Genomic DNA, 14880 nt, shown 5'->3' with positions numbered 1-14880 from the left:
CCTCATCCACATGGAGCTGGAAGCAACAGGCGAGCCCCACCTCGCCCAAGCTAGACCTAGCACAGGCCTAGTCAACCTAGTTCCTTTGAGGCATTCTGGACTACAACCCCCATCAGCCCTGCCCAACTGGGCCAACGGTCAATCGGAGCTGCACAGGCTGGACCGTATTGTGTTGCTGCTCCGTTGCATTTATGAACAAATGCCGTCCCTCTTGGGCTTCTCCCTCGCTTGCTCAGTTTGTTGCTGGCACGGTTGTCCTCAATAGGAAATCAAGCCTACCAAAGCTGAAGCGGGCCAGAGCAGGGAGTTGAATGGCGCCACCGCCAGCACGCTTTGTAAAAGCAAAGCGACATGCTGTGGCACGCTTTTTTGTCTTGATCTCCTCCTGCGTGCAGCACAGACTCACCCCGGCGTCCACCAACCCCTCTCCACGCCCGCTTTGAGCTATTATGAAAGGCACACTTTGAAAGCGACCAAGCACAGGGCACCGGGAAAAGGCCAGTGGCTGCTACCTGACATTTGGGGAGCCGGGGGAGGTGGTGGTCTCGAGTCAATTATTTAGAGGCACTTGGCTTAATAAATGCCACCTGGGTGGGTGATCCTCAATGCCGGCCGGCTCCCGACTGTGCTGCCATTTCGGGGAAAATGCACTAAATACACATATTAACCTTACCCTGGCTGTGCGCATCAACACTGGTCGCAGCGGCGACCTGACAATCCATCAACACAACACCTTCACCGTGTGCAATGAGCCCAGGTAGAGATACGAAAAATACAGGGCCCAGCCCCCCAGGACACAAATCTGCATACGCTAATTTACATCTATGGATGCGAATTTGCGAATTTAGCCATTCGCTCCCTGTCTCATTCGCTCATGCATATACAATACATCCTGTATGTCCATTCCGTACATTTATAGTTTGATGGCAAGTGTACATCACTCTAAAATCTGGACTAAATAAAATCAAAACTAAGTTCGGGGAAATGGTTTTCTGTTCCCCATTTAATGGCGGGGGACGGGACTTGTGAGAGGTTTTTTGGAACTGTCTTGGAGCTGATATCCCAGTGGCTGAATAAAGGTCCTTTAGGCACTTGGCCAGACCTATGGCTCAGCATTCATTCAGCAGATCACATATTTCAGCCTAAATTACTAGCGGCCAAGCAATCACCTGATGGCTTGAAGGGGTAACTTAGTTCTGTAACAGCAATGGGGCATTTATCCTTCCTTTACTGTTGAGATGGCTGCATCACAACGGAGCAGCTCAAGCAGTACCTGAATAAGCTTATCACACTCCTGGTCATGCCAGTCAAGCATTTCAGACGGGTGGACGAGACACGTGCGCTTCTCTGTGATGTTTTTATGAGGCTCTCAAGCTAACGGGTCTTTCCCCAGTTCAAGCCAGTCGAGCTCCAATTACAGTACCCGATTGTGCTCCAGTCAAAGGGCTGACAGGTCCCAAGATCCAAGTTCAGCCAGATGCAATTTGCAGGCAGACTGGCCAATCTTTCAGGATGTCAAGGCAAAGTGATGGGCGAGAGGAACTGCCATGATGAACACAGAGATATACAAAAAAAGAACAGCAATACCCTTTTTATTGGCTCAGTTTCTGCTGGGAAGATAGCACCTCAGGAGAACCAGTCCTACCTAGGATGGTGAGGTGTCCTACTGTATGGAGGACAGTCCCCTGTTGGAAGGTGCCTTGAGTTGGAAGGGCTGTCCAGTTCAAACTCAGCTGGAAGAACTCTAGCAAAGGTAGGCGGGGCCTTGAAGTTGTTGTTGTTGTTGTTATATTACATTTCTATACCCAAAGCTCTCTGGGGACATTTGCTACGTTTTCAGTCAGCCACCTAGATTGCAACCAGGCCCCGACCCTGCTAAGCTTCCAAGAACAGGCAGGATCAGACACTTCAGGCTACACAGAAGTTGTCCCTCGGCGGTTAACACCTGGACAGCAGGTGTCACTTCATCTTTCTTCCTCACTGCCTTGAGATGTACTGCACTGCTATGTAAAATATAGTTCTTTCTAATGTGCAGCTACATATGTAAATTGGCATTTGTAATCTTATGTAAATGGATGCCCTCTTTGTTTGGTGATGTGTATGGAGCTAAGCCAAATACAGACACCCCTGCCTCAGTTTACAACAACTATTCAAATCTTGAACAGCAAGTCACCAAAGAGAAGGGAGAATGTTTGTTTATTTGGAGAGGAGAGCTGTGTGCACACACACACAATTTTTAGCAATGAGCCACCGTAGAAGTACGCTCCCTGCCTTTCCCACAGGTGTCCTCTTTTCCTCATTGACCAAGCTCAGGGGAAACCTGTCGCTCTCCCTTTGCAATAAAAGTATTATGGCCACACCACACCAATGGGTTGACCCTTGTAACAATTGTGAGCAACAACCCTCAGAGAAAGCCTTTGCTTCAGTCACAAAACCACACACCCCTTTCGTTCATGGAGCAGGGTGTCCGATCCTGCTGCTCACCTGGCGGTTTAGATGGTGCAGGTCTGGTGAGCACTGTGGAGTGAAGGGAGAGGACAGGAGACCAGTGTGAAAGGTTCAGGGCTCTCAGGGACAAGGGTGGGTGGAGATAACCCTCTGAGGACCTCAGACAATGCTCAGGAAGCAAACGGCTTGTTCCAACAGGCGTCCAACCCCAGCTGAGCCCTTTTATACTTCCTCGGCCTGACAACCCTTCTTAACCTCCTCTCCTTGTACAGTGGCATGGAGCCTCAAAGGGGTTTGACCTGGAATTGTTCCTCTGGGACGTCTCGCCAGGTCCTTTGCTGGTGTTGGTGACCCAGCTGGGTGGCATAGAAGGCCTCTTGAAGGAGCCTGGCTCCATACCTGACATCTCATGGGTTTTCAGCTCAGAGGTCTCAGCCTAAGGGCCTTCTTTGTCCACACCCCTGACCCTTCACCCTCCATGTGCAGGTCTGGGTCAGGAATGCTTCTTTTTGCTGGAAAAACACTGGAGCAAAACACATGCAACATGCCAAGGGTTGGGGAGACCCAAAACTAGGCAGCCAGCATCTACCAGGGGTGAGGAACAGGTGGGCAGCCCCTCCCAAGGCCCTTTTAGACCCCAGGTACTTCCCAGGCTGCCACCACCAGCATACGGTTCCCAAAACTCCCTGGAGTGCAATTCTGCATTAAAACAGGGAGTGTTTTCCATGCCCCCTTTTTAAAATTGCAAATCTGATGGCATCCACTCTTTCAGCCAGGGAAGGCATCTCCAGTGGGCCAGAAACTGATCTCTGGCTCCTTTGTCCTTGCCCTGCCCTACTTTACCCACTTTCAACGTTCATCTTTGCATAACCGGCAAGTGGAAAAAAAAAACTTGCTATCAACACTCCTTTGTTCTTACAGGCAAGATTTTTCCACACCACAGAAAGTCTCCAAGAAACACTGCCATATCGCTAGGATTTAGGATGTAAAACTGAGATTTTCTTGAAACATATGCCTCACAGATTAGGAACATACCAGGCGTATTAGGCCACGAACCTACCAAACGTTACCCTATAATTAGCAGACAAAAGGCATGTGGTCTTTCCCCACACCCACCTTCCCTTTTTCTTTTCTTCTCTTGCTGTTTGTTAAAAGGATGAATCAAAGACCTGCATTAGCCCCACAGATGTTAAGGCTTCCAGTTTGCAGCAGCAACTCGGCAAAGAAATGCGGCTCCTCAGCAAAGTCAACCACAGATCAGTTGCTCACATGTGTGGCAAGGAGAGCCCTTGTTGGGAAAAGCCAGCTGTGATATGGAATGAACCCTCTCGCTGAGTGAGAAGCTAATCCTGCAGAATGGACAGGGCGGAGGATCAAAAACCACACATGCACACACTGAAGTTCATGGCCAGGGGATAAGAGAAGGTGCGGTTCAGAAAGGGAGAACCAGGTAATGCCAGGAGCGAACAGTAAGCAAGGCTGGGAATCAGGGAACCAAAGGCACAGATTGGGCAGGATCACCCCAGCACAGGTGTCCATCTTTTCGGGTAGGTAGGCAGCTTTGACATGTTCACAGGCTGTTTATCGTCCTATATTCTAGCTGTGGTCCCTCTACTACCCAAGAGACACACACGCGAATGTCCACATTCTCCCCACTGTTTCTTCTCACCTCGTTATGGGTTTCTTCCACTCCTTTTATAGCTTCGACATCCAGCGACTTCAATGAGGGGACTCTTGAGACAGGGTCAATGAGTAGATTCCCCACCGCTGTATTGCACTGGTCCAGAATGTAGGCCAAGGTACCGCATGAGCACTATCAGAATTCAAGAGAGGAAAAGCAAGTCGAGCAAGCATCAGCCATTGACGTTTCAATCAGAAGCATGCTTGAGCACTGGGGTATGTTGGGAGTTGTCCTGTCTAAGCAAACATGGAAACACAGAAATAGAGTGAGTCAGAAGGGGCCTCCTGGGCCATCTAGCCTGACGCTCAGCTCCAGGGGGTCCTTCCTGGCATCCCAATTCATCCTTAGTTCCCTGAGCTTTGCTCCATTGGGATGCATCCTGGCCTCCTCTGCAGGGGAAAACAGGTCTCAACCCACCTCCACATGACACCCCCTCAAGTACCTATAAGTCACCAACAGACCTGCTTGGAGTCTCCTCTTCTCCAGGCTGAAAAGACCCAATTCCCTCAGTCTCAGTCCCTCATACACAGGGACTGTGCCCATAACCTATTCTCTAAAGTGCATATATCATTGCAATGTGTTTTATGCTATAGATCTCGTGAGTGCCACTGAGCTAAATGATCTGCAACACTTTCAAAAGAGGTTGGGCGCCTTTCTTGGTTAGAGGACTGAACTGGTTCTAGGCAAGTATGTCACAGGCGACCTTCCCCACAGTGAATGGGACGAAATCCCAAAGTGGGAGGGGTCACACATGCTCCCACTCTCATGTTGCCCCCCCCCCCCACAATCAGCTTTTTTAAAATTGGGGGTCATCCTTTGCAGCCACCATGATCCCACCACCACCACGCGCACAAACATGGACACAGACACCATATTAAATGTATTTATTATTTAAAATTTCCTACATATCACCTGATCGTTATAAATTAGGCTTATGTGCTGGTTTTACTGCTGGGATATACCATTTCTGCTTGCCGGCGAGAGCTCTAATCAATTCCTTGCAGCTGGAAAGCTACTAGGATAAGGCCAACTTTAGAATTTCTTGCTGGCTTGCAGGCTTCTTGTATGTCTCCCCATTTTGATCTCACACCTGCGCTATGACATTCGCAGAGCCTGGCAACAACAAGAACTTCAACGGGAGCTTAAGGCAAATAATCCATGCTGGTGGACTAGTTCTAAGGAGTGCTGTTGCAACAAAGATACCAAACACGTAGTAACATCTTCAGCAGCTCAGAGTGAACCAGTGTTCCCAACAGTATGCCGTCTTCCTAGGCAGTTGTGCCAGCAATATACTCAGAATCATAGAATAATAGAGTTGGAAGGCTGTCGAGTCCATGAAGGCCATCGGGTTCAGCCCCCTGCTGTTGCAGGACACCAGGTCACACCATCCCACTCAGGTGGCTGTCCAGTTTCTTCCTGAATGTCTCCAGTGTGGGAGAGCCCACCACCTCTCCAGGCAGCTGGTCCCACTGTTGTGTTGCTCCGGCAGTGAGGAAGCTTTTCCCGATGTCCAGCCTGAATCTGGGTTGTCGCAACTTGAACGGATTATTCCATGCCCCACACTCTGGCATCAGCAAGAAGAGATCCTGACCTTCCTCTTTGTGGCAGCCTTTGAGGTACTTATAGGGGATATCATGCCCCCCCTGTCAAGGCTGAGCTTAATAGCAGAGCCCCATCAGATTGCCTCAATATTTATGATTTGTTTGTTAGAAGATAGTCAAGCACTATGGGAAACAAGATGGCAGCTGGGTGAATCTTTCTTCTGATCTGGCACGGTTCTTCCTGTTCTTATCTAGCTAAGCAAAGGTAGAAAGTGAGAAGCTTCTCGGAACCCCAGATATAAACAGACCTAGAACTCAACCCTTTGAGCTAGGGGCTGCAGAAAACGTCTCCCTGAACCTGCTGAGAGCGATTCTAGAATATTCCGCCTACTGCAGTTTCTGGGGGCACGTCACCCATATGTCACCCATATGTGGGGAATGGATGAAAGCACTCAAAGAAGGGGAAAAAAATACATCACACAATGCGCCACAGATGAAGAGAATAAAGAGAACAGATATGTATAGATTGGACTTTAATACATCCACCCACATGCGCCCAATGCCTTTCTACAAAACTTCCTTTTGTACTGAGAGAATAAACAATACATAAAATAGTATTTTCTTTGCTGGAGGGGGTGGGAGCATGAGGATGTGTCTGTACCAGGGTTCCTTTCCGTTAAATATGTATAAGTCCAGCTGAATCCCCAAGAATAGCCTTGAGAAAGGACCCCTTGGTGTTCTAATGCTTTGTATTGAAAATTACCATACTATGAAATGAGGGGTCACAGAGGTTTATAAAAACAAGGCAGGAGCTTCTCAAAAGGAAGTTCTTTTTTGTTTGTGCCTCTGCAAGTAAATGTGCATTTTAATATCAGAATAACATAGTACTGGGGTCACAGAATTGCATCTCAGCTGCCAAGGACAAATAACAAGACTTGTCGATGAGGCTTAGAACACGATACTAAGATCAGCATATTGCTATGACAGTGAGCATTGTCATGGAAGCCGAGCTAGAGGGGGGCCTAGAAGACCATCAAGTCCAGCCCTCTGCTCAATGCTGGACTCCAGTTAAGGCAGCCATCCTGACAGATGGCTGTCCAGCCCCCTCCTGAATGCCTCCAGAGAGGGAGAGCCCACCACCTCCTCAGGTCATGGGTTCCATCGCCGTACTGTTCCAACAGTCGGGAAGTTCTTCCTGATATCCAGAAGGAACCTGGATTCCTGTAACTTAAGCCCATTATTCCATTTCCTTCTCTCTGGAATGACTGAGAAGAGACTCTGGTCCTGATGATGCTGTTGCATGAATGTGATACATCTATTTGTTGGAGGTGGACAAAAGGCAGGTCATAATCTTCTAGGAAATCCCCGGTAGGTCAGCAAGGGTTTCCAGCTCCAAACGACTGGACAAAACTGCTATTATTTTATTGGTTATTGTTATGGGATGTATTGTGTTTATTTTTCTCTTGTTTCCTATTTATATGAATGTATGTGTATTGTATTTTAATTTTATTGTGTTTTACGGTTGTTTGCTATTGTTATTTATTCCTATTTTATATATATTGCACTGTGTGCTGCCCAGAGAGCCTCTGGCTATGGGGCAACATAAAAAAGAGATAAAGAAATAAGCAAAAACCTTTCACTTCTTCCGCACTCAGGGTGAAACCAAGAAAGGCTAGCAGGAGAGAAAGGTGAGGGAGAACTGTGAGTGTGAACCCGTTATGCACGCTCCAATTCTGGTAGAGAAGATGGATTTCTTGGAGGGGAAAAATTCCACCCACACTGCCTTCACCCCATGGCTGCTACAGAAATGCTGTTTTGGAAACTACACCTCATCCAAAGCTATGCATCCAAACCTCATCCAAAGCTATGCATCCAATGGAAGGTACCATCTGGTACCACAAAGAGGGCAGCTTCTATCAGAGGATGGTGGAGTTGCTGGGCCACTCTGCAAAGGGTGAGTGTTGACAAGGGAGAAAACGCCCTTACTCACCTCGGCCACCCTGTGGGTTGAGCTGAATCTCGCTGTCTGGCCAGCCAGGACACAATGCTGGTGGGTCATGTTCAGGTCATCTGGGAACACATAGCAAGAAGGACCGTCAGCCACGGAGAGGGGCAAAGGCTTGGCATCTCCGATCCAATCGACCAGGGGAAGGGGGGTGGGCTGCGTGCGGGGGGATGGCCAAACCTTAGCTAACGTGCTTCCCGGTAACTAAGCCTTAAAGGGAAGCATTGTCACCCTTGCAGAACCCCAGAGGAAGACACACACAAAAATCAGGGAGCCACCAAATGACCCTCCATCCAAATCAAGAAGTCGGATCATTTGGGCAACCCTGGGCAAGATGTGGCTCGGAAGTCTAAGCTTCTGCACCCCTGTTACGTACGTTCCTTATAAGCCCTTATGCCGTGAAGGCTGAATAATGCCCTCTTGTTCCAAAGCAGTGCCCCACGGAGTCCAAATTGGTGGAGAAGGCGGACGGTAGCAGTGGGAAGTTTACTGGAAGCCATGCCTGGAAACTTTCCAAGGCATCTGGCTATCCCCTGTTGGAAATACGATACTGGGGCTAGGCAGAGTCTTGATCTGACCCTGCAGTATAAGGGTAGCAAAATAAACAAGCAAATAAAACATAAAACTACCAGCCACCATAAAGCGTGAATCAGCCCTAATAAGGAATCATTCTGTATGAAGCAGAAAAAATATGCAAAATGGTAGGAGAACAGGGAAAGGAAGAAACCCCACCTGATTAATTAGCAGACAATTGAACAAGATGTAGCAGATTTACCAAACTTGCATGATCAAAGTTTAGCAACAACAAATAACTTTCAAGGGCTCGTGGGCCTTGGAAAATAGAGAGAGAGATTGAGGGGGAGGGAGGGAGGGAGAGGGAGGGAAAGAGAGAGAGGGAGACAGACGATGTAGATCAAATGCAGGGTCAAATTTCAGAGGCAAAATAACTAGAAGGAACTTCGAAGGTGCTGCACTCTACAGAGGGAAGGCTTTTCCCGTTTAATTCTGTGATGCTTCCACCGCTAATCTTTGTTCCCAACATCTGGTTTGTTTATATATATATTTATTTATATGTTGAAACCCCTAACCTTCACATATGATCTATAGGGACAGCTGTGGCAAAGCCAGTCCTCCTCCTTTCAATGGGCCTGAGGTGTGTTTTGCTTTAATATGCCTCGAATATGTCATGGTAGGAAAAATTAGGGACCACTTAAGCCCTGCCAACTGGAATGGGGGAGGGGGGCGAGATTGCAGCTGGACAATTGGCTACAGGACAAAGCGCAGGGTCCACCCAAGACAATGTCACATGCTCTGGGCTTTTTGCATGCTCAGCCCAACATGTGCCTTGAATCAGGCACATCGGATGGAATGCAGAGAGTAAGGCCACCTCTGCAGCCATCCTGAAGTATATTTTCATACATGAGCTAAAGAGGTTCCCTTTCACTTAGACAATGAAGATCAGGAGTTGGGGGGAAATCCTAAGAGGACGTTTATTCCATTAAGCCTCTAAATATAAATAATATAAATATAAATATGAGGGGGAAAGTGCTCTTCTGTGCTCAGTGCAAACTGCACAGTTCCAGATTTGATTTGATATTCACCTGAAAAAAAAAGTGCAGGCAAAGACTTAAGAAGCAGGTGTTGAACTAACCTTTAAAAATTCAACTTTAACACTTCCCCCTCCACCCTCTCTCAGGACAACAAAGAGCTTTATTATATTCCCCAGTGCCAAAGCTCAAAAGACCTTAGGAATTTTTTTGGGGGAAAGTAATAAAATACTCAAATGCTTGCACTCTTCCCACTTTTTTGAAAGAAGCGGGGAGGCTGTTGCCTCATTCGGCTTGTCATAATACATCATTTTTGGCATTTACAATACAGAAATATTTGAGGAAGTAATGCCACTTCCAGAATGCAGAGAGCGTGAACACCGAAAGGGGCACACCCTGGCTGCCCAAATGAGAGCCATTAATACCATTTAGTTTACGGAGGGGCACTGCAGAAATATTTCTTTGGCTTGTGAGGGAAAGTTGCTGTGGATGATAGGCCTCCTCATATATCCCAAATCATTGAGGGTGAATGTCAAAATATCATTCTTAGAGGAGTTGCAGCCATTCCGTTCCTTTCTGTTTCGTTCCATTTCATTTTGTTCTGTTCAACTAGCTAAAGAGCAGATGCGTATTATGAGTAGTACTTTTCCTTCTGTTCAGGACTAGCTTCACTAGGGTTGGAAGAACCTTTCAGGTTGCTGCTTTTATTGCAGTTTTGCATAGCTGTAAGAGTTTAGTTTGTTTGTTTAAAACTTTTTTAGACCGTCTCTTACCATGGCCTCGGGACAGTTTAACAATAAGACAAAATAAAATAGAACACAGCATCCTAAGACGAACAATAAAACCCATATTAAAACAGTCAAGATGGGGAAAATAAAAAGGGGTTTAGTCTGGTGCCAGAAAGAATAAAGTGACAGCACCAGGCAAATCTCTCTGGAGAGCGTATTCCACAATCGGGGTGGCACCACAGAGAAGGCCCTTTAAGGAGGGCAGCCGGAGAAGGCAGGCACATGTGGAAGGAGACGCTCCTTCAGGTTTAGGGCTTTATAGGCTCACCAGCCCACCCTGTCTCAGGAAGACCATGCCTGCCATGGTCCTGGCCATGCTCACCACCATGTGGTCCAACCCTGAAACCCCCTAACTGGGGACGAGTGGTGGATCTCTCCCTACATCATCCTAAGAGGAGACTGGTCCACAGCGGGGAGTACACCGCAACCTTACCACTCTGTATCTTGCCTTACAGTTCTCCCTGCTCTCTCACTCTACGGACTGCAAAGCCTTCCCTGGTGGTGGAAGATGGTTCTGCAAGCTTCAACCACAAGGATCCAGTCAAACCAATTCACATTAAGGAATGCATCAAATGCCAAACAACCTAACTCCAAGCCCACCACCCCAGAAACTCCTTGGCATCCACAACCAGTTTCAGGGGTCAGAGTTCCACACTTGCAGTGGTGCTTAATGGATAGATGGACACATGGTTTCCTGCTACTACATACCTGTCACACCTGCTTCAATTCCTAATCTGGAAGCTGTGCACTTGCAAAGGTCTATGCACTTGTTGGCCCCCACATGAGGGTTGCCAGAATTTCCGTGCCATTCCCACCAGGGTCTCCGTGAAGTTCTCTTGCATCTGAAGGTACCCACAGGACGGCATCAGGGTCCCAACCTGGGGTGCCCATGTCACAGTGCACAGGAGTGAGAATTTGGCTCAGGCAACCTTCTGGTTGCAGACTAAAATTTTAAACTAGGGTGCTGAAGCTCCTTCAGGCCATAGGTCAGATTCCACTTGAAGAGCTATCGAGGGCTGCATTCTTAGTCAGCAGAGCTAAAAGCAAAAATGTTCTGGGAAGCAAAAGCAGAACAGGCGGGGCAGAATGCCAAAAATTTAAAAACCTAGCCTATTTTAGCTTACAGCTCTCAACCTTAGGAGAAAAATATGCTAAGACACTAACAGTTGACTACTTAGACCAGGAACGCACTCAACACTTGCAGTTGGTGCTCACCCCAGCAATAAATAAATACATACATATAAAATAAAAAAATAGGAGGCTGGAAATCAGAGAAAGAGACTTCTCAGTGATGGCATCGTGTGTGTGAATTCTGGCCTAGTTGCCTGGCATCTCGCTGAGCTAGTTTTAGGTGCCTGGCCATGCTATTTTAGCTAGTCCAGGCCTTCTGCTGATTTAGAGCTTCCACGGCACAGAATGTTCACCAGCCCGTCAGTTCCTCCTCTGTCACCATCTTTACCATAATCTTATTTTGATGCTTATGCTTTTGTTTGCGAGCCCTGCTGGAAAGTCTGCTCTGAACACAAGATTAAAAAGCAAAGAAAAAAGAGTAAATCAAGAATCTCATATGCATCAAGGTGCCATTTATCTGCACAGAAAGCCATTTCCACAGATTTCGTGAGATAAATCTACTCATTTTGGCCTTTGGGGTCAGAGAAATATCCATACTGAAGAGACTGAAATGGGTTAGGGAGGAAGATGAAGTAGCTGTTACTTGCCCTGGAACTGCTTTGCATTTTGTTAAGGCTGCTCTTGAACTTCCCTGGGAATGGGGTGGGAGACAGGGAGCTGAAGGCATGGAACATTTGAATACGGTATCCACCATGTTGAAGCTAAGGAGGTCTGGGACGGGACAGAGCTTGGAGGGGAGACCACTGGGAACTGCAAGGAGCCACCTTGAGTTCCATAATGGGAGAAAGGTGAGATATAAATATAAAAAATATTGTTATCTTTTATATTGTTATTTATTTTATATTGCTAATTTTATATTGTTATTTTTGTATTTTATTGTATTTTATTTTGTGTTGTAAGTCGCCCCGAGGCTTCGGCAAGGGGCGGCATAGAAATATTTTAATAAATAAATAAATAAAAATATAATACTAGCCTTAGAAATCCACACCTCTTCAGAATTTGCAATGTCATGTTCCAATTAAAAAATAAAATAAAATGGGGTTACATTCAGGGAAATGCACACACAAAATGTATGTATTAAGCAAGAAGATATAGGAGAAATGCATACATAGAGGTTCTCATGTCAACTTTTTTTAAAAGTCCAGTGTTCAAACCAAGCGGAACATTGGAAAAAGTCTGTGATCTTCAGCAAGAACCCAGTCCAAGATTTGTAAACTAAGAGAAATTCAGTGCAGAAATGATAGAAACAGAGAAACTGAAATTAACATATTGACAGAATCAGAAAAACACAGGTGGGTAGATTTCTCCATTCCTACCTAGCATAAAGTAGCAGTCTCCCTGGTAAAGGGGTACAGCCAACCCTGGGGTCTCAATATCCCAAGCTACTTTCAAAGCAACATGCCACGTATCTGGGTCTCTGCCGAGCGGCGTCTCTCCCTCAAGGGCATCAGCACCAGGTTCTGCAAAAGAAAAGCACTCAACAGAAAGTGGAAATAGCATATTTGCTTCAGGATGTTCTTGCTTGAAAGGAGAAACCACTGTTCCATTTCAGTGTTCAGAGAGACTTGAGAGGGAGTTAATGAAATCAGAAAAGCCACACTGAACTTCAAGTGTTAAGGGTACTCTCACAAAATGCTTCCGTGGTACGGCAGACTACTATTGCCAGTCATAAAGTGCTCCTTTGCCAGAAGGCAAGCTACAGAGACTGAGGAGAAGACACTTGCCCAAGAACTTAGGAAGAAGGCAGCAGGTAACTTACATGGTGGGAAATGTTCCATTTCAAAAGGAGGAGAAGTCTCCACCTGATACCACCATAGTGCAATCACTGTTCTAGTTTGGATTATTTTTAGTAATATCTTCTCCCTAGATGGGTTTTGCTAGCAGCTCTGAAAAGAACATCCCAGATGTGGCTGTGTAGGAGCCTGGCTACTCCCAAATCAGAACCTCAGATCATCGAGGAGAGCACTGTCCCTAGAGAGAATGCATGGCCTTCCAGATGTTGCTGGCTGGGAGTTGCAAGTCTGGCAACATCTGGAGGATCACACATTCTTACACTGCTGTCCTACAGTGGCAGTTCCACAGGCATCGATCGGCCAATTTATTTTACTACTACTACTACTACTCTACTATTATTATTATTATTATTATTATTATTATTATTATTATTATTATTATTATAACAACATTTCTATGCCGCCCCTTGCCGAAGCCTCGGGGCAGCTTACAACACAAAATATAGGTTCCAAACAGCCAGCAGGACTGCGCTGAGTGATTTTAAACAAACCATGCAGCAATAAAAGAAAACCACTAAAACAGGAAAGCGGCTTTTTTTTTAATAGACAAGGATCTTTCCCAGATAATAGACAAGGATCTTTCCCAGCCAAACCTGGAGATACCAAGCTTGAACTCAAAACCCTTTGCAATGCAGAGCAGGGGCTCCACCCCGTTGTGCTACAGCCCAACATTTTTATCACTTTGGAGTTACTGACATTTTGAAAGCAAGCAGTAACGTGCTTCCCATTGTTTGCAAAATAGCACAGTGGGAGTAATCAGATTCAATTGCCGAAGATAATTACAAGCGGCCTTATTTGTGAGCGATGGCAACGGCAGCATGTGAGCGCCATTTGAACTCTGTGCTCAAGCAATCATGGGTGGAAGGGACCATCCAACTGCAAAGAGAGAGAGGGGAGAGAGAGAGTTGTTTTAATGAGTGAATTCCAAAGATGCTGGATTTATGAGGGAACCCCAGGAAGCATCGACTGAAATTGCTGTCTCTGATCATAGTTCCAGATTTTATTGAGACCATATTGTACACAGTGCATGCGTACGAACGCACATGGGGAAAGCAGGAAAGCAAAGATGATTGCCCACAAAAGGTGACCCGTTGGCATATGCTATTCAGGTTGGATTGCATTTGAAGTGATGGGAAAGTAACCATGTCCATGCCCACGTTTTAGAAGGTGTTTCTTCATTCTTAAATATCCATTTAAGAACAATTCATCCAAAAGCAAAATAGAAAATATGGCAGACCTCCTGAAAGAAGTCAGTATCAATTTTTGTGTTGGTGCTGCTTTTAAAGTGCCTTGCTAGCGTGTCTTGACATCAAAAAGTAAGATAGTCTGCTGTTTCTCTTGAAGGAAAAGAACACTTTGGGAATTGGTTGCAAGCAAACACTTTTTAAAAAGGGATGTTTGGATACCTTCTTGATTTTTTCCTTCTTAAAATCAGCTGGGAAATTATTTTCATATTTTACGACTGACGTGTAAAGCCCCAATCTAAATAAACATAGTACAGTCTCAGGTGATGGATGGTTTGAATGCCAAGAAGGCAGGAGGTCAGTGCTGGTCTGTCCATGTGTATGAAATAATGAAAGTGATAAATCTTTCCTCTATCGCACTTTTTATTTATTTATTTGTACTATTTTGAGGGCTGAAAATTAATTAGGACAACAAAAAAATGTGGGAAATATTGCACCAACACCTGTTTGAGTGGAGAACATAACAAATTCACTTCTCTAATTAGGGCTTCATTTGTAAAAAAGAAAAAAGAAAGAAACTAAGATGATTACACAGAGAACATATGCTTCTTAAACACCTCTCTCTCCTCAGCAGCAACAAAAGCAAAAATAAGGTGTTCACCTGGATAAACAAACCTGTGTTGATTAACTGTTTCTTTGAATTATTAATTTTGCATGTAGAAAAGAACAATAATTTTGGAACAACCCTCCCCTTCTTTCTTT

General features: G+C 45.8%; 1 protein-coding gene across 6 annotated transcripts in view; it reads right to left on the bottom strand.

Annotated features, from left to right (window-relative positions):
• Positions 1–14880, bottom strand: part of FTO (FTO alpha-ketoglutarate dependent dioxygenase) — a 233243-nt gene that overhangs the window by 164371 nt on the left and 53992 nt on the right. For 4 of the 6 annotated variants that reach the window (XM_044427731.1, XM_044427730.1, XM_044427729.1 and 1 more), the window contains exons 4-6: positions 12458–12601; positions 7661–7740; positions 4118–4261 (exon numbers count right to left, since the gene is read on the bottom strand). In XM_044427731.1, the coding sequence (XP_044283666.1) occupies positions 4118–4261; positions 7661–7740; positions 12458–12601 (368 nt within the window). The remainder of the gene's footprint in view (positions 1–4117; positions 4262–7660; positions 7741–12457; positions 12602–14880) is intronic. The other 2 variants (XM_044427733.1, XM_044427732.1) reach the window with 1 other exon arrangement.

This window comes from Varanus komodoensis, unplaced genomic scaffold (assembly GCF_004798865.1).
Source record: "Varanus komodoensis strain SLA01 unplaced genomic scaffold, ASM479886v1 scaffold19, whole genome shotgun sequence".
NCBI lineage: Eukaryota > Metazoa > Chordata > Lepidosauria > Squamata > Varanidae > Varanus > Varanus komodoensis.
The sequence above is the reverse complement of the archived record's forward strand: the minus strand, read 5'-3'. Positions and strand labels throughout refer to the sequence as shown.